The 20,255-nt window shown below is 44.3% G+C and overlaps 1 protein-coding gene across 4 annotated transcripts in view; it reads left to right on the forward strand.

The window, feature by feature from the left end:
• Window positions 1-20,255, forward strand: part of LOC147610415 (ran-binding protein M homolog) — a 93,559-nt gene that overhangs the window by 7,493 nt on the left and 65,811 nt on the right. For all 4 annotated transcript variants that reach the window (XM_086786642.1, XM_086786645.1, XM_086786643.1 and 1 more), the window contains 3 exons: window positions 9,262-9,348; window positions 9,804-9,849; window positions 9,971-10,047. In XM_086786642.1, coding sequence (XP_086642768.1) covers window positions 9,262-9,348; window positions 9,804-9,849; window positions 9,971-10,047 — 210 coding nt within the window. The remainder of the gene's footprint in view (window positions 1-9,261; window positions 9,349-9,803; window positions 9,850-9,970; window positions 10,048-20,255) is intronic.

Here is a 20,255-nt window from a genome sequence, read left to right on the forward strand (position 1 = left end):
TATGCACGGACTACCAGCATCCAGTGACCAGATAGGTGGGCAGCTAGGCAAGCGATCAGTTAGGTGGACAGCCAGTTGGGCAGTCAGATGGACGCTAGGTGTGGGAAAGCGGTGCAGAGGATGGGCACACAACAGTGATTTTGGCCAGGGACTGGAGGTCGTGGAGTAGGTTCCTTGCATGTGACAGCCAAGCGGGCGGGTTTTCTTGCATCATGGAACAGACCGCATCGCTGAGGCATCTCCACAGCTAGACTGGATAGGCTTAGACCAGCATGATAAAAGCGGGTCTATGGGTTTTTGGCATCGTGATCGATGGTGCATATGTGGATTTATCTGTCATGGAAACATGACATTGGTCTTTCGAGAAGAAGCAAGACTTTGGTATCGAGGATACAGGCCTATGGTTTATGGATACAGGTCTATGGTTTATCAGATAAAGGTCTTTGGTTTCGTGTGGAAAGCATGTCTCTGGATTCATGTGAACAGGTTATAGTTTTCTCGAGGTTACATGCAGGCTGTGACTATAGGAAGGACATATGGTTTGGTACAGCCCTACTGCTGTCTGGGAAAGGGTTCGTGAGATCCATGGTTGAGATGGAGAAGACCTTTTCAAGCAGGGAGGTGTCGTACAGGTGTGCCTTCTCTATAGAATGCTTTGCTGTACTAAGCGAGAGTTTTTATTTGGATAGTCCTGGGTGAAAAACTAAAAGGGATCCTATTGGTAGAGGATTCTACGAGTTGTAATATGTACTCAAAATTTTGTTCAAGTAAAGAAATACCGCAAGGGGCACCACTGTGTTTTGGGGCCAATCGGTGTCCTTGTACTATTTGCAGGAGCACTCTAGCTTCCCTGTTTGTTTTACTTTTCCAGGTTCCCATGGGTGATGAAGTGTTTTGTGTGCGAGTGTTTGTTTCACCGCCCGTCGTATTTCTAAAGGCCGGTTTCAACTGCTGCTGCTCCCCGCCCCTCTTGTAGTTGACCGACTTGGTCTGTATGCTGGCCGACTGATGTTGCAGCAGTCGGGTGACCTACAGAGGGTTGTCGGCTGGTTTTCTACTGGCCGACTGGATCATAGGGGCCATATAAAATGGCCCCTAGCCCCCACACACTTTGTATTCGGTATTCGGGATTTTCTTGTGTATATAGCAGAGTTATACGCCTTTCTCTCTCTCTCTCTCTCTCTCTCTCTCTATTGCTGTGTTTTTCTGCAGTGCACTTGCTCTTGTGTTTTCAGATCTTGTCTCCATCTCCGCTGCATATTCTGACATGGTATCAGAGCACTAGGCTCTTGGAAGATGTTGGGAACTGTGTGAGCAAGAGGGGGGACTGTTTTGTTGCTGATTGGTGGACTGTTTTGGGCCGTACGAGAAGGGGAGAAGCAAGAGGAAGGCGGGCTGATTTGCTGGATAGCCACTTGCAGGTTTAGTTCTTCATTTTTCCCACCCACACACCCTTTTTCAGTTACACCCCTGCAATGGCAGATTTACTTGAGATGGCTGAGAAGCACGTGAAGATCTCGACACTCCCCACGTTCCGTTCCCAGTGGACCGTCAGTTGGACAAGAACAACTACGACATATGGAAGGTAATGATGGAATCTGTTTTGGAGTCTTACGACCTTGTTGATTTCATTGTTGTTGGGGTTCCACGGCTAGAGTTAGTGGAAGGGGAGTTACCCTCTATTCGGAAGGAACGCGAGGCACAGACACAGTCATGGGATCGTGTCAATGCCAGAGTCTGTTCTTTCATTTTCCTCAATTGCACACCACAGGTAATCAATCATATCAAGCATATGACGCTGGCCAGAGGCATATGGCAGCATTTGGCTTCTCTCTACAATAGGGTATCGATGAAAAACATCATGCATTGTCCAACTGGTAGGCAATTTTAACTTCATGGAGACATCACTTAACTTTTTGACTATTGGAAAAGGGCCAAAACTATGGAATGAAAGCTTGGGACAATGTTTGCCCACTTGTTTCAATCTTTGTTTCATGATGCACTGAGAGACCCAATCCCCTTCCTTGAAGTGGATATCTCGTCTAAACTTACATGCCTGTCTGTGAACTGAATAATGGCCAGGCTCAAAATTGAGGGCCAAACTAGGTTGAGTACCAAACTTTGTGGAATCGACATACTGATCTTCTATGGTAATTAAGTCTTTTCTAGAGATGTTAAGAATGGTAGACTCCTGATTGGTTTGGATGTTGGTCTTTCTACTAAGAACATCTACTACTGGGTTATATTGACCAGGGATGTACTTGATCATTCCTCCAACTTGGTGGAAGAGCTGATCTTGTCTGGTGTGTTGATCACTCGACTGGGCACTTGGCATCGTCGGGAGCCACTTGAGTGCTTGGTGGTCTGTGGTGACTGTGAAAATGTATCCATAAGGAACAGGTTTCAAATGTTTGAGAACTGATTACTGTTCTAGCTTGCCTTTGAAAGTCTTGGAAAGACAAGAGGGAAACTTGCTAGGAGGTTCTGCTAACTGTGGGATACTGGGTGGGAGATCATCCTTAAAAATGTCTGAATGAGAAAGGAGATCTGCCAACTGAGGGATTGAAGAAGATGAGACAGCGGTTATCGATGAGATAGAAGCCGTCTGAGCATAAATCAATGCTCCTTCTGCTCCTTTGCACATAGCTCGTCGGGCCTGGAGATGAGAAATCATAGGAACGCCAAGAATGCTCCTATCCCTCTGAATCATGACAGGCTCAGGAAAACCCGTAGAGATAATAAAGGTGTCTTGTCCCCAATTGAGAATAGTTTTATACTGACGAAACCACTGGATTCCTAAGATCATGTCACATCCCAAAAGAGGAGACTCGTCTACCTCCAAATGATAGGGCACTAAGGTACAGCTCATGTTGGTAGCCAACTGGGAAGAGATGGCGTCCTCAGAACTGTCCATGTCAAAAAGGATTATAAACTGTCGGCCCTTGGCAGAGCCATAAGCTCAGATCAGGCTTTTCTGTGTGGTTGTCGCCTCACCCTCCGGCTTAGCATCAAGTACCACAGATGGCATGGGATGCATAGAAGGTAAGATCTGAACCGCATTGGTGGTAGCAGGCGGGTCTGAAGGAGCAGGGGATACTGTGGCAACTGTGGCAGAAGGCTCTTTGGAGGCTTGCTCCGCTTGCCTTTTTGGACAATCCTTCTTACCATGCCCAATGGTATGACATAAAAAACATCGGTTTTCTAACTGATACTGTTTTTGCTCCTTTGGAGGAAGATAGCCTCCAGTGATGCCTGCTTGAGCTTTTTTCTCAGGGGTCTTCTTAGGCTTGGATTTCTTACCCCCTGAACTAGAGCTAGGACTGTTGTCTGTCTTAGTGTCTTTAGAAGACGAATTACCCTTCCCCTGTTGGGGTTTGGTATTGGACTGTGATGATTGCTTGGTCTTGCCTCCGTTCATCTTCATTTCTTCATTCTGAGCGAGAGTCAGAGCCCGGTCATATGTACTGGGTTCAAAGTTACGAACTGTGAACCGAATGTTAGGATCCAATCCACGAATGAATTGCTCCATCTTGGCCTGCGCAGATAACCCTAACTGTTGTGCTAAAGTGATAACCTTGCCGGAAAACTGAAGCACTGGGGATCCGTTCTGTATGAGTCTATAGAACTCATCTGCCAGACCGGTCATGTACTGGGGCGGGAGAAATCTGCTCTTTAGGTCATGGACAAAGATGTCCCGGTCAAAGGCTATGACACCTGTGGTCTGGTCTTTATGAATACTAGACCAATGTTGCCACCAAGTGATTGCCTCACCATTGAGATGGGGAGCTGTCTACGTGGACTTTATCCTGTGGGTCTGTGATCCTAGCTAATGGAAAATGAGCATTAAACTGATGAATAAATTGATTAACTGGTGAATGATCACACTTACCATCATACTTACTGAAGTTTGGTTGACTGCGAATGACGGTAGTCAATGCTGCGGATTGCGGGCTGGTGGCACCTATGGCTGGGAAAACTGAGGAGAGATGCTGATACCTCAAGTGTATGGCCTCCTTTCCCGTTGGTGCTCGAGTAACATACGTTCTCGATCAAGCTCACGTTGGTGCTCTCGAGCGGCGAGTTCAGCCTGACGCCGGTCTTCGTCGATCTTGCGTTGGGCTTCCTCATAGTCTCGTCTTTCTGCTTTTTCTTGTTGTTTTCTTGCTTGTGCTTCTGCTTTTTCTTCTCTCCTTCGGGCCTCATCCCCTCTCCTTTGTTGTTCCATCTGAAAGAAGATGGAGATTTAGTCGGGTTCTCTGGAGGCGGAGGAGGACGTGCTGCTGTTGCCTCCAAGAGTTGGAGACGCTCCATGAGCAGCTGGTTCTGAGCTTTAAGAAGAGCTATGGTGTTTGTTGTAGACGGAAGAGCATGGCCTCCTTCGGGGGAGACGTCTTCCGGCTGATGAGTACTCTCTTTTGTAGACATGATGTTGAAGTCGGTGGTCGTGCTGGAACGCAATTTGACCATCCAAGGATGCCCTCACGCTAAGATGAATCTGATACCAATGTAATATGTAGCGGAAGTCTTCTTATTGGAGGATCTTGTCACACAAATGCTCACACCGTCTTCTGTATCCTGAGTTTGGTGAGTTTAGCAATCCACTTTAATACCTCTAACTTTAGAGAGATATGAGAGAGAAAGATGAGAACTGTACACCAGATTGGGTCCCAAAATACCCACTGAAGGGCTCCGTATCCCGTTACCGAGATAGTATTTGCTTTACTACTTTATAGAGAATGACTGTGGACTGTAGATAAGCCAAACGCAAGATCTCGGAGGATCCGAAGCTTGGCTGAACTGTACACGGCTGTAGAAACACCACAATGAACTGATCTCGAGCCTATGCACTCTTCCCAAGGGCATGAGGAAGGGCTGCACACCTGAGGCTGAGAAGGGACTGTAGTGGACTGTTCTAAGCTATGAAAATATGCTGAAAATGCTTATGAATGCTGTGTTACCTTCACCAGGTGACTGGAGCATGTGTGGATGATGCATAGAAGGTTGTAGACTGCTGTAGGACTGCTGTATGACTGAAAACGCAGAGCTGTAGTGAACTGTACACAGGCCGGCTGTGATATATGCAGAAAACGCAGATGTGTTTGCTGATTTGGGGCCTGTGGAAGTACTGAATGGCTGCGCCTACGATCTGCAAGGACTGCTGAGCTGCTGAATGGTCTACTGGACTGCTGCGTTGAGGTACAAGTAATGCTGTACAGCTGCGCTGGACTGCGAGGGCTGATTGAAGCAAAACGCAGGTTCTCAAGGCTGGAGAAGCAAACGCAGAAGCTCCAAGGGGTTGGATGAGTCTATGGCTGCAAGCGTGGATGCCCCTAAGGCTGAGGATGAAAGGCGCCTAGCTTCTGAAGAGTGAATGGGCTTCTAAGCACTATGCAAGCCTATTTATACAAGTTAGGGGTTGGTCAAGTTGGCTGGTCATAAATTTAATAAACTTTATGTTTATAAATGGCATTAAATGCTAATAAAATACTATAAAATATTGAAAAAATACTAGATAAATCCTAGTAAATTTTATGAGGCTTCTGTGATGTTCTAAATGATGCACATGCATATGAATGCATGTTATGCAAAATGTAGAGTGCTTTCTGATGCAAACCCTAAGGCTTCTACTGACTCTACATGCATGAATGATTCTCTTTAAGTGGGTTAAGGGACTTGACTGACTGACTGACCCGCTAAGGCTGAGGAATGACCTACGTAGCTCGTGCTTGACTTATCTTGGTCTGAGGATGTACAATGGGGTCATGGCATACGACAAATATCATCCTACTGGGTTCTAATAATGTGCAAATGTTTCACTGCTGATGATGAGCCAGTTTGTCACCATGCACTGAGTGCAGAGTGCATGTGACATTTGCCCAATCACGTCTTTCAGTAGCAATCATGTGCATATGGTGAGAAGTGCTATCACCAAAGGCCAGAGAATTATTGAAGTCCCCACACAAAAAGGCATTTGCAATCCACGGATAAGTAGCCAGTGACCTCCACATGATTGCCCGTTCCATAGAGTTTTGCGAGGCATATAAGGATGCAAATTCACGTGCACGCGTGCACACGCGCGCGCACACACACACGGCACACTTATCCTATGACTCATAGGGAGTGTTCACATGCACATAGTACATACCAAGTACACACATATAGAGGGTGTTCACACCTAGGAGAGCTTTCCACCTACTAGACTTCGAATATCTAACAAACTCCCCTTTGGTGTGAAGGTGGAGATGCTTGAGGAGACCTTCAATAGTTATGGTGATTTCGGCATGCTTTTTCATGCGCACGTTGTAACTATTTGGCCCTCCTAGCTCTATTTCACATAATGAAATCCATGCCCGGACACCAGACAGGTGGAAGAAGACATGGGGACAAGGTCCATAAGGACCGATTAAGAAAAAGCACCATTCTTGGTTAGAAAGCAAGAAAAAGCAAAAAGTTAAACAGGGTTGACCGCGAGCCAAGGGCACCATTGGAAAGAGGAGATTGAGATGGACCAAAAAGCTAAAAGGCGCTTTCTCAAAAAGCAGCTCTAAGGCCAAAGAAAGGCCTTAAAGCCAGTAAAGCAAAGCACCAAAAGTTGAGTAATATTTTATTAATAAAAGTAAAAAGAGCAAAAGCAAAGGCAAAAAGAGAAAAGCAAAGCGTAAAAAGGCAAAGCAAAAGCATGAAGGCTTTTTGGCAAAAAGCAGGGTCTCGTACAAGTATAAAAAGGATTGGACTTCTCTTGTAGTACCATGAATAAGATCATTGAAGATTAAAGGAGATTGTGGAGTGTGTGTGGGCATCATTATGATCATGTAGAGCTTCTTCTTCGCCATCAACACCTTCTCCAACTTGCTTTTTAGATGTACAAATAGCCCTAGACTTGTATGGGCATATGCATGGGCGATACGGATGCATGTACAGAGCTGTACGGACAGAAATTTCAGAAACCCTAAAATTGCTCCAAAAACCTTAAAAACTGCTTTTTGGATGTTTTTATCGCCCAAAAACCATTAAAGCAAGTTTTATATAGTTTTCTTGCGAGAAAGAGCTTTTCCATGGTTTTCTTCATGGACAAGGCTATAGGAGTTGTGGAGATTACTCATGGGATGAGCGAGTGTTTCTTGGACTTGGACATATAGCTTGGACATGGAGAACTTGGGCATAGAGCTTGGACATGGAACATGAAGCTTGGACATAAACATGGAACTTGGACATATAGGTTAGGCATGAAGCTTGGACATGAACATGGAACTTGGACTTGGACTTGGACTTGGACTTAGATTTGGATTCATTGGACTTGGATTCATTGGATTTAGATTTGGATATTTGGATTTGGTACTAGCCCGGTGAGAGATACTTGTGGGTCATCCCCGTGGTGTGCCCGACTTTAGAGATCTTGTACGTCGACATCGTCATCGACTTGGATATCCTACATCGGCATATTTGTTTGTTTTGTATTCATTGATTGTATTGATCCTGGCCAGCGTGCCCGTGGATTGTTCGTGAATAAATTCCTAAAAGGGAGCGGGGCCTGTTCCCGCTCAATGTGGTGTGCTGTGCAAGATCCCCATTTCCTTTTCTCTCTCCCCTCTCTCTCTTTATATTTTTATCTCTTGGACATGTGGTTGAGTCTGTCACTGCATGCCCCGCTGCACACAGCCTTCTGGCCGGCCTCCTTCATGCCATAGCTGGTTGCTTTTTACCCTGTTGCTGGTCAATGGTTATCTTCTGGCCGCCCCTATGTGCCTACTGGCCCTCCCATTTCTGGTAGCCCTAATGTCCCACTTCTGGCTGCCCATAAGCACCAACTGACTGCCCCACTTCTGGCCGTTCTCAAAAACCATTAACACAACTGGTTTGGACCTCCCAATCCTTGTGTTAATGGTTGAGGACTGAATTCGACAGTTGTATCAACCATATGTGTGCAAGTGACTGGTGAGGTGACTGCTAGGACTGGATGTGCATGCTTACGTAGGGCCTGTAGGCCAGGCTGACCTCTGTAGGGCTGGCCAACTTGAAATTTGGACAAGTCTTGTGCTGGAAATTTGGTAAAAATGCCTCATCTCTTGGGCGTCTACCCATTGGACCTCGTGCCCATGGGTGTGGGTACCCAATGTGCCCATGACCTCCGATTTGGGTTGCCACAGCTGTCCAGAGCCTATGTAAGACCTTGACTCCATTGCCCCTTGCACTGAGGTGCTGCTAGGACCATGACTGAGGATTTGCACACACCCAGAACAACACATTTGACCTAGAGGGGCACCCGATCAATGGCCTAGTAAGTGCCTGGGACGACATGATGCATTACATCATACAGGAGGGTTACGATGTGTGCAGGAATGGCACGATATTGACGTGTGGGGGATGTACATGAGACTAACCTTGACTACCCCTTGGCGGTATGCTGGCGACTCGTCCCTGGACAAGGGCTCACAAAATGCCCAGTGTCCAGGCTTAGGGCCTTGCACTTGAGTTGTTGTAAACTTGTAGTATGTCCATGGCATCCAAGTGTGGGATGGAAGTGACAGAGGTACACTCAGACTCTTGTATGAGTTGATGGATATGATTGGTGAGGCACCTTAATTGATGCACCGTCTTGGCAGCTGAGAAGTATGCATGCCAACATTGAGTGTTGATTAGTGTTTTAGTCTGCTAATAATGAAAAGGAGTCTACTTTTATTGTTTAGGCCAAGAATATGAGAGAGAGATGGAACCGATGATGTGTACAGTGTATGTCTTATCATTGTACAAGGTTTGCCTAATGTTTGAAACCCAGATCTGGGGTTTTCATTTCCAAAAGGTATGTAACGTTTATGAAATGTGTTTCATGAAACACCTAACACGTTTGCTATAGTCCCATGTATTGGAAACACAGTAATCTATCTCTAGAAGTTTTATGATTTGTGGATTCATTGAACAATTGCAAGCAGCCATTAAGCAGCTCATGATATCAAGTGTTTTTAGTATGGATTGAGGGTGGCTGTGGAAGAGAATGTTCCATTTGGGGCTGGACCATGGCTCCCTGATCCTGCCCTCTCTTGGGATGAGCCATCTCCCCTATGATATGGCAGCTTTTGTTGGAGAAGTGGTTGTTGAAGGGACATTGTGAAGGGATGTTTAATGGATTCTCCTTTGTTGATCTCCAAATTTTGCTTTGGTTTTACAATTGCATAATAAAAGAGGTTTTTTTTTGGAGCTTTCCTGTTAAGAGTTTCACGGGTTGTAATTGGCTGAAAAGACCACTGTGGTGTTGGTCTGCAGAAAGAATGGAAAGCTTGTTGGGTTTCATGCTAAAGATGTGAAATATCCTTTGTATCCCTCCGTTGGATTGCATAGCCCTAATGAAAGGTATGGATTACTTGCTTTGTGCTTTCACATTTTGATTCGTCCATCTTCAGCCATTCTTTTGCATACTTGCTATTTTGTACTCTATTGAAATCACAAACCATATGGATGTGGAATTTTCGATGGCCATGGGAGCTGCTGTCTTCCCTCTGTTGTGCCTTAACTTCGGGTATCCTCTGTATGTACTGGGATTATGTGAGGCATACATGTGGAGTGAGATGGCTGCAAACTTCATTAGATTGGTGTGATGTGGGATGGAGGATTTGCTGCCTATGAATCCTGATATGTGGTCCTCCTTTTGATTGCTATCATGGGTCTGTGGTCCATAATGTGCTATGTACATGCTTGTCTAGTGGGTTGAGGAGGATGGATTTTTTTGGGGAATCTGCTCATAATATTGATTACTGATTTCTGGTGTTTAGATACATTTGCTAACAATATGGTTGTTTGATGCCCAGAGTTGAAGTCAATTTTGGACAGCGTCCTTTTGTGTACAACATAGAGGTAACATTTAGCCGTCCAGAGTAAAACCGTGTCCTTTTAGTACCTGCAGGAATTAACCAGAATGCTGTACATGTCCAACAAAAAAAGTTTCTGAAAGTGCCTCTGCTTGGCTGGTGTTCAGGCATTGGTGCGAGAGGAGCGTGAAAAGCAGCAAAGGGCGGTGGAGAATGTCCATCTTCCACTGAGCATTAGTCACAGGTTTGTAATTTATCATCTATTCTCCATGCATAAATACATGCGAGCATACACAGAAACATGCAAACACATGAGTATGCACACATACATGCAAGCATATGCCATACACAAATGAACGTATATACATACACATTTTCACACACATACAGATATGTGTTTTTCACAAGCCTGTGCTTAAAATTTGTATGTGTGCGTGTGCGCTTGTGAGGGCACATGCTTATACATCACTCTACTGGCTGAAGAAGCTGATAGGGTGCGATGGTTCAGCGTTGGTGGGAGTCTTGGCCATACTGTTTGCTAATGTATTTTGTTTTTAGTTCATTGGAAATTTCCTAAAACTGCTGATGGATTTAGTTCTTAGTTCATCATTGGTAATTACCTTAAATTCATACCAGGATGTTTTTTTCTTAAAAATCATTAACTTCGAATGTCTCCAAAAATTGGATCTGAAGTTCCAACTTTTCTGCACATTTTGCAATGAGTGATCATATTTGCAGAAGTGTGGAAATGGAACTGAGATTCTAATCTTCAGCCCTTTTATGACATTCAAGGACTAGGGTCCTTGTAGGCAGCGTGTGGTGCTGTGTGCAGAATACGATCTCATATTTTTAGGGCAAGGCTGGAAGTTCTGTAAGGACGAGACTGCACAGGGCTGCCTCTTTGGGCAACGTGGGGGGATGGGCTGGCTCTGCTAGAGGACTCTGCTTCCCTGACTGTGTGGATGCGAGCATGAGCTTTTTGAGGTTGGTGGCATGGATCCCGAAGGAGGGAGCCATTAGGGGCTGTTTCTCTTTCGTGCAGCTGGAAGCTCCTTCTGATAAGACTGCCGGTCTCTGCTTCTGGCCATCTATACCGGAGTGCAAACCGGCTGAGAACTACAGAAGAGAACTACAGAAGAGAACACGAGGTCTGTTGTTTTAGGATGCTGTGTTGTAACTTGTAAAGTTCCCATTTGAAATTCTCTGCTAATGTTTTTACTGAAGAGTTGCCATGCTAGTTAGTAGTCATGTAATTAATTGTATCAGCCATAGATGAATGATTTTAAGGTTGGGGCTGAGCTTGGACTAGAGCCGAAGCATAAGCCTGTGTGTGTAGATATTGTGGAGTGGTTAAGGGATCCGTGGTGCACAAGATGGAAACCCGCTATAGGTGATTTTTCAACCTAGATCTCAAAGGCAAATTGTTTTGTTTGAGCAATTGATGTGGCTGAACTTTAAACATGTGTGAAGGCTAGAGCAATGTTGTAGAGCATGAATTTACACCATTAAATATAGTAAATAATGAACATGATAGACTCGTAGGGGTGAATCATATTCATTAAACAGTAGGTCTTCGGGTGTCACCCACCTGCAGGCATAGTCACAAGAATGTGTGTGTGTTTGTGTGTATTATACATAGTTATATAGTCTTGTGGGTTGACTACCATGAGTATATAACATGCACATTCCTAAAAGGTGAATTTGGGCATGTTCTTGGATTCATCTAGGTATATATATACTTACACATAATATGCGTGTGTGTATACATACACATCATATACACACATTATGTGTGTATGTGTGCTTGTGTGTGTGTGTACACATTATGTATGTATACGAGCGCACGCGTGCGCGCGCGCACACACACACATTCATTTATTTTATTTTTATACACATACATTCATTTTTAAACACACTTTTTTTTGTAACACTATATATTACAAGTGGGAAACTTCCAAGTGGAGAGGAAACCCCACAATCAGAATACAAGAAACAGAAGGGAAGTTACAAAACCAGCTATCCAAAAGCAGGACAGCTAAAGTTCAAAGAACACTTGTAGCTGATGCAAAGGAAGAACTCCAAAGTCAAAAGAATCCTTGAGAGACAAAAGAAGAGGTCTCCTGAAGAAAGCAAAACAGGGAATATCTTGTGTAGCAAAGATTTGCTGATTTCTTGCATGATAGATGGACCAGAGGGCCCAAAATCTGGTCCATGACCATGATCCTTTTGCAGTGGGTCCTTGGCTGACTTGTCTCGGACGAGGGCTCACAAAGGGCCTGTACAAATATGGCCAAGTGCATCCAAATTCTGGCCTTCTTTGAGCCAAAAAATTGCCAACTGGTAAGGCACCAATGAGGCATCTCCAAAAGAAGACATTCTGTTTGAGAGGTAATCTACTCTTCGAGATGTTCAGGAGAGCCACCCTCCACCACCTAGAAGACTTGTCAATGTGCCATAATGAGTTTTCGTGAGCTTGTATTCAAGGAGGAGGAAGAAGCAATTTGTATGCGTTGGCTGCAGTTAGATTGCAAAGGGGCACCACATGACAGCCCGCATTTTGACTCACCAAAATCCAATCATCCAGGGTATGACTCAATTGTAGAGGAGGTACAAGCTGAAAATCATGTAATAAAGAAGCTATGATTCGCCATATGAGTCTATGATGTAAACCTAGATTGTAAAGGGCCATAGCTTGTGGGAAAGAAAGAACATAACCATCATCATTCAGTACATCCTCTGCAAAGAGAATTGCCTTGATTAGGCGATCTACTAGACCATTTTATTCGAGCCATGAGAGTTTGCCAGTCTTGAATCAGTTTTGTAGAGAATGGGCATCCAGGAATGCGCCACTGTAAGCATCCAAATATAGCCTCAGCATGAGTGATCATCCAATGTCCAAAAGTTCTAGTTTTCATTGCTCCAACAAGTCTCGATAACATTAAAGCCAGGGTTGTTTTTGCTCCAAGAAGCTTAGAAGAAGAGAAGCTTTTGTTGCAATAGCATGAAAGTATAAATTGAGTATATTGAGGCCACCATGCATTCTTGGAGTACAGACCAAATGCTTTTTAAGTAGCCTAATGGGTTTCTGTCCACCTTAGTACGCCATAAACATGCTAAGACTGTAGACATGAAACTATCCAAATCGGTTGAAGACTAGGGAACAAGAGGCAAGTGATATTGAATGTAAGCCATTATGATGGATTGTACAATTCTCAATCGAACATGTAATGGCCAAGTAGATAATTTCCAATATTGAAGTTTGAAATTGAGCTTATCCAAATGTTAGTAGTCATCTCTTGTCTGTATAGTGAGGGCCTTTGTTGTGGGTGTGCCCACCTAGGAGCCTTTCTCATTTTTTCCCATTTTTCCATCTTTTTCCTATTTTTTTCTGGTCATGGGGCAGTTGTGTGGCTGTATTGGCCGACTACTGTTTCTCTTCTGGCCGACTGGTGATATGTCTTGGCCGACTGGCTATTTTGCTAGCCATGGACATACAGTCTGCTGTCGGCTGCTTTTAGGCTGGCTGACCAGCACTAGAGGGTGGTATAAATACCACCCTTGGTCCTCCACTTCCCATTGTATCGGATTCATGTGTATATAGTAGAGTTTATACAGCTTTTCTCTCTCTACACTTCTGTGTTTTGTTCTCTACAGCACTTGTCTAATTTTTTCGCTGCGCATTCCGACGTGGTATCAGAGCCGCAAGTGGTTTAAAGCTTGGAGACAGTGAGGGCTTGAGGGTTTACTGATTTGTGGTGCTGATTGGAGATTTCTTGGGTTGTTCGGGACTTGGAGATCGGGTAGAAGGCAGCCATCACCGTTGGACAGCCACCTTGCATATTATTTGCAGCCTCTTCATTTTTTTTCCCACCCACCCACCCTCCCTTCACAAGACCTTGTGAACCCTTGAGATGGCAGATTTGCTTGAGATGGCTGAGAAGCATGTGAAGATCTCTACTCTCCCCACATTCCTGTTGGATCGATAGTTGGACGGGACCAACTATGGCATTTGGAAGGTAATGATAGAGTATGTCTTGGAGTCTTATGACTTGGCTGATTTCATTGTGGTTGGTGTTCCACGAACGGAGTTGGAGAACGGGGAGCTTTTACCCTCTACCCAGAAAGAACGGGAGGCTCAGGCATAGTTGTGGGATCGTGTCAATGTCCATGTGCGTGCTTTCATCTTCCTTAATTGCATACCACAGGTGATTAATCATATCAAACATATGACGCTGACCAGAGGGATTTGGTAGCATTTGGCTTCTCTGTATAACAGGGTATCACCCATGAAGCGGATTTCCTTGGAAGTGCAGATGCGGGTGATGAATCCTTCAAAGTCTTCGAAGATGCGGGAGCACATCAACAAGTTGCAGGCTCTTCACAGCAGGAGGTTCTTTAGGCTGGGAAGGAGATATCTTTAGAGAACATGGCCATCACTTTGTTGTCTCGTCTGACCTCTCAACATTTAGCTTTTTACTCCTCTTTGATCACCAGTGGGAGGCTCAACACCATCACATGAGAGGAACTTGTGCCTATGGTCTTAGACCAGGAAGAGCGTTTTACGAATCCTCCACAGGGCGGAGGTTTTGAGGCCTTGACTGGCCAGCGGTCGAAAGGCCGTAACAACAGCAATAAGGACAAAGGGAAGTCTTCAGCAGGAAAGTCTTTTGAGAAGAAGCCTGATTCAGAGCTTGATGCTTTGAAGGCCAAGCGGACCTATAACAATTGTGGCGAGAAAGGTCACTTTTGGAGGAAATGTTCTAAGTGGAGTACCAAGAAGAGTGCTGATTCTTCAGCTATAGCTGTAGCTGACAAGACTCTAGCTTTTGTGCACTTGGAGATTCTGGACACAGATGCTTCATCTTCTTCACGCACGGAGGCAGTTGGTTTCACCGCTAGGGATACTAGGGATAGGATTCTCGATAGTGAAAAATAAGTCAAGTGCTGTAGAGAACAGAACACAGAAGTGTAGAGAGAGAGAAGCTGTATAAACTCTGCCATATACACATGAATCCGATACAACGGGAAGTGTGGGACCAAGGGTGGTATTTATACCACCGTTTAGTGCTGGTCGGCCAGCACAAGAGCAGCCGACAATAGACTGTATGTCCACGACCAGCAAAATAGCCAGTCGGCCAAGAAAAACTAGTCGGCCAGGACATCACCAGTCGGCCAGAAGAAGAACAATAGTCGGCCAGTACAATAGGAGTCGGCCAGCACACAACTGTCCCACGATCAGAAAAAAAAAAGGGAAAAGATAGAAAAATGGAAAAAAATGAGAAAGGCTCCTGGGCAGGCACACCCACAACAAAGGCCCTCACTGTGTGGAGACAGGAGATGACTGTTAACACCCCCTCTTAGCTCTTGGATGTGGAACCAACCCCAGTGAGTTGGAGTGTTGACAGAGCATAGTTTGAGGTAGAGACTTCGTGAAGAGGTCCGCCGCATTGTCCTCCGTCGAACAATAAACAAGCAAGATTTCACCAGCCAAAATCTTCTCACAAACAAAGTGATATTGTATCTCTATGTGCTAGGTCTGAGCATGGAAGACCTAGGTCTGAGCATGGAAGACCGGGTTCCGAGCAATAGTTACATAGCTCTAATTATTGCACTAGATGACTATGGGTTTCTTCTATGGAAACCCAATCTCGCCAAGCAACATCCGCAGCCACACAACCTCCCAAGCAGCACCACAAGCAGCTCGATACTCTGCCTTTGTAGATGACAAGGCAATACTTGGCTGCCTCTTGCTGCTCCATGAAGCTCTTGAGCCAAGGGTAAATCCGTAGCTTGATGTAGATCTCCTCGTGTCTAGATCTCCTCCCCAATCTGAGTCACTCCAACCTTGGAGTCTGACTCCATCCATTGTTCCCTCTCTAGTGTCATAGAAGAGTCCAAAATGCTTCGTACCCTGCAGATATCACAAGATCCGCAATCCTGCGTCCCAATGAGTCTTCAAAGGCGTGTGCATGAATGAGCACAATAGCCCCACGGGAAAGCTAAAGTCCAATCTGGTGTTCAGCAACCAAAGCAATGAACCAACAAGCTTCCGATACAGAGAGGCATCAACCTACTCACAAGGATCATTCACTATAAGTTTGGTGTTTGGGCCCATCGATGAAGTAATAGGCTTGCAGTTCTCCATCCCAAAGATCTCCAGCAACTCATGAACATACTGTTGCCGAGAAACAAAGGACCCCCTCTTGGGTCTCCCAAATCTCCAATCCCAAGAAGAAATAAAGTAAGCCTAAGCCGGTCATCTCAAACATCTTTGACAAGGTAGCCTTCGTCACTGCTATGTGCTTCACATGACCGTCAGTGAGAATGAGATCATCCACATAAAGGATAATCAACGTGACCAAACTGCGTTCCTGAAAGAGATACAAGCTAGGATCTACAACTGATCTTTGAAAACTTGCCCGTAGAAAGAAGGAATCAATCTTATGATTCCAAGCCTTGGGAGCCTGCATAAGACCATATAAGGCCTTCCGCAACTTGGAAACCATCCTCTTTGATCCTGGAACCTCAAAGCCTGGAGGCTCAACATACACCTCCTCTTGCAAGTCACCAATAAGGAACACAGATTGTACATCCATCTGATATACGGGCCACCGTTGAGAAGAGGCAAGGGTAAGAACTGTTCGAGTCGAGGTCATCCTTGCTGTTTTGCAAAAGTATCCTTATAGTTGATGCAGGTCGCTGAGCATAGCACTTAGCCACAAGTCTGGCCTTGTGCTTAACAACCACTTTGGTACTTGAACAGAACGCGGAGCCTTCTCCTGTTGCAGGGGTTCATCTCCTGCCTCGGGCTTAACCTCTACAATGGACTGAGGCTGTCTAGCTGGAACAATAGACTGGGAATGATCCTCAGACTCATCTGGTTCTCCACGAAGTGGCGGCTCATCAACAGTGGAAGTTGGAACATGCTCATCAAAGACAACATCTCAGCTGACAACAACCTCGCCCCTCTGCTTCTTTGGAATGTGAACATAGGCATCACTCCCAAATACACGGAAATGGGAGACATCTGGTTTCCTACCAAAATAAGCCTCAAATGGAGTCATCTTTGGTATTGAAGGCATTGGAGATCGGTTGTTGAGGATATGGATAGTTGTAGCCATAGTCTCTCTCCAAAGTGGACGAGGAAGATCACGATGCTCTAGCATCGTCGTCGCCATCTCCACCACAGTCCTTTTCTTATGCTCAACTACTCCATTCTCTAAAGGCGAACCTGTATTGGCGAGCTCTCGCTTGATGCCATGTTTCGCACAAAACTGCACAAAAGCATTAGAAGAGAACTCTCCTCCTTTGTCAGCCCGAAGGGTCTTCACTTGCAATCCAGACTCCTTCTTCACCATAACATGCCACTGCTTGAATTGAGCAAAAGCTTGGTCCTTCTGGGAAAGGAAATAAACCCATGTAAATCTGCTACAATCATCAACAAGTAGCATAAAGTACAAAGAACCTCTCAAGGATGGGGTTTGCATAGGTCCACACAAGTCAGTGTGTACCAAATCCAAAGGTTTTGAAGCCCACGTAGTAGCCTGCTTCGGAAAAGATTCCCTGTCTTGCTTATCACGAATGCAAGAACTACAGTGTCCCTGCTCGCTGCCAACATCTGACAAGCCAACCACCATTTGGTCCCGAAAGGCCCGCCGCAGCGCATCCACATTCAAGTGGCCAAAATGGAAATGCCACAATTCACCGATCTGAGTGCCTGTTAGAGAAGAGAGTGCTGAGAGTTTGTAGATACCATTCTCCACTCCGCCTTCCCATACAACCTGGCCTATTTCTTTGTCCCGTTGAGCAACAAAATGCTCATCAAACTCCGTCTTGAGTATTTCTTGGAAAGAAAAACGATTCATCCGCAGAAGCTTGACTAACAAAGTGATTCACATCCGAAATTTATATACCATGTTGCAAGCAGTTTGTCCAATAATAAGAGCATAGGATGAGTAGCTATTGCATAGAGCAATGCACTAAGAGGGCAACCTTGTCTCATGGATTTGCTGAGAGACCAGAAATTTGAAAGACCCTTGTGTAATATACATCGAGCAGTTTCTCCTCCATAGAGCCAGTAGAGAATATTTCTCATCTTAGGTCCAAAGCCCATATTTTGCATGACATTGGCAATAATCTGCCATTGCACTGTATCAAATGCTTTTTCTATGTCAATCTGCATTATGAGTACATCCTATTGAGTATATTTGACATATTTAATGCTAATGTAAGCATTTGCAATGTTATCCATTATTTGCCATCTAGGCACAAAACCATATTGTGCAGGGTGTAGACCCTTATATAAAATATCCTTCAAACGGTTAACCAACATTTTGCAACCAATTTGTAAACTATAGGCATAAGGGTTATTGGTCTCCGATCTCATAACTTTTCACAGAGATGTTTTTTGGGAAGCAATTGATCATGAAAAGCAACTCAAATTTCAGCATATCCCAGAAAGCAAGAAAAATTCTACTGTGAGTCCATCCTAGCCTGGGGATTTCCATTTGCCCAAATCGTGCAATGCATGTTGTAATTCATCCATGGTGAATTCAACTTCCAAATCAGATGCTTGCTGACAAGAGAGAATTCTATTCACATTGCAAAGCAACTAGTGTCGTGCATCCATAATTCTTCGAGTTGATTCATTGGGGGCAGCAAAAAGGTTACTGAAGTAGCCATAAACTTCCCTTTCTAATTGCTGTGTATTGTCAATCCAACAATCATCTTGATTCTTGACTCTATGAATGCATTGTAGAGTCCTGGAAACATGTAAGTCCTTAAAAAATCCTTTGAATGAGCAACCTGTCTTTCATAGGTTTTTGTCTGGACCTGATCTGCCACTTTTGCAGCTTTCTTTCATCATTTTTCTTAAGACAAATGGCTGCTCGCATTAATTCCTCTTGCTCTGAATCATCAAGACTTCTTTGATGACTACATTCAGTGAGTTGTTGAATCGCTAATTTTGCATCCTTGACTTTGTCTTTCTTTTCCCAAAAACCATCTACCATGTGACATGGCCTGGCAAATCTGCGCCAGACCATGTCAATGTCAACAAGCATATGCATTTTCAAAGGATGCATTGCATAAGCCACCAAATCAACAAAAAGTTGATGTTTCAAATAGCTATTGTTAATCAAGAGCAATCTCTTTTGTGGGAGTTGTACATCCATTGTCGACATGCATCGTCCACAATGGATAATGATCTGAAAGACATATTGAGTAGTCGATAGACATTTTGCAAGTGAAAGTACCATATTGATTTGCATTCAACATGTACCATCTGTGGAGGCGAGCCCAATAATCAGTAATAGCATTGTGATGAAAAGTATACCCTTGCATAGCAGGGTTCAAGTGTTTCCACAAATCACATGCTCCCATATATCGAAGTGTAGCATGCCATTGACGAATTTCAGAGCCAAGCATATGCGATTTGTGATCACTGTTATCTTCATATTCAGGAGAGTCGTTAAAATTTCCACAGACAAACGCATTTGGAAGCCAAGGGTAAGCTCTCAATTTTTCCCATGTTTGAGTTCTCATCAAAGAAGTCTGTGATGCATATACCCCACCAAATTCAAAAATCTCTCCATTTACATGGCATTGAAGATCTATCCATCTTCCTAATGGATCATTATATACAACACATGGCTGAAGTTCATGGCGAATCAACATGACTACTCTTGAAAAGTGACAAGTTCCAACATAAAAGATGTGATATCCTGCAAAAGAACATTCCCTTCCAGCAAAAGCATGTTGGTTGTGTTCTTGCAAACAAACCATATGAGGATGATTTTTATTTATGTAATCCCACCGAAGCCTCTATTTGTCTAACCTGCAGAGGCCTTGGATGTTATAAAACATTTGAGAGGTATATACATATTTACAAAACATGATTATGATATAAGGGCATCTACATGTTAGAAATCGGTGCCCGATTTCTTGCACGACCTCCACTATTTGGAAGCTGGGAAACTTCATTATCAGAAAGTGCATGTGAACTTGCCATAAAAGGCTAAAAAATTGCATCTGTCTGCCCTTGAAGAGAGCGACCATTCATAATCACATTCCACATTTTACCCACTCTCCTGAGACATCATGCATGAAACATGGAGTAGACAAGGATGTACTAGCAATATTAGACCCCTCTGTCCAATTTTGAGCTACCAGAATTCTTGGTTTCATCGTTTTTTAAGGTGTCTGCCAAGATTGCAAATCTTGCTTTTCTTTGTCTTTTTGAAGCACAAGAGCAACTGTTACTTTGGCTTTACCCTTATCTGACAAAGCATTCTGTTGTTGCATTAAAATTTTCCCTTTGTTTTGTTGTGCATTGATAGTTGATTGAGGTGATTCCAAAGGTATAGCTGCTGCTGCAGGGGTCTGGTATAGAACTGAAGGACACTCAGATTGCATATGTCCAAATTTCCCACATGCAAAACATGAACGAGCGAA

The sequence above is a fragment of the Cibotium barometz genome, chromosome 49 (genome assembly GCF_041138505.1).
Source record: "Cibotium barometz isolate CiBa-2024 chromosome 49, ASM4113850v1, whole genome shotgun sequence".
Classification (NCBI taxonomy): domain Eukaryota; kingdom Viridiplantae; phylum Streptophyta; class Polypodiopsida; order Cyatheales; family Cibotiaceae; genus Cibotium; species Cibotium barometz.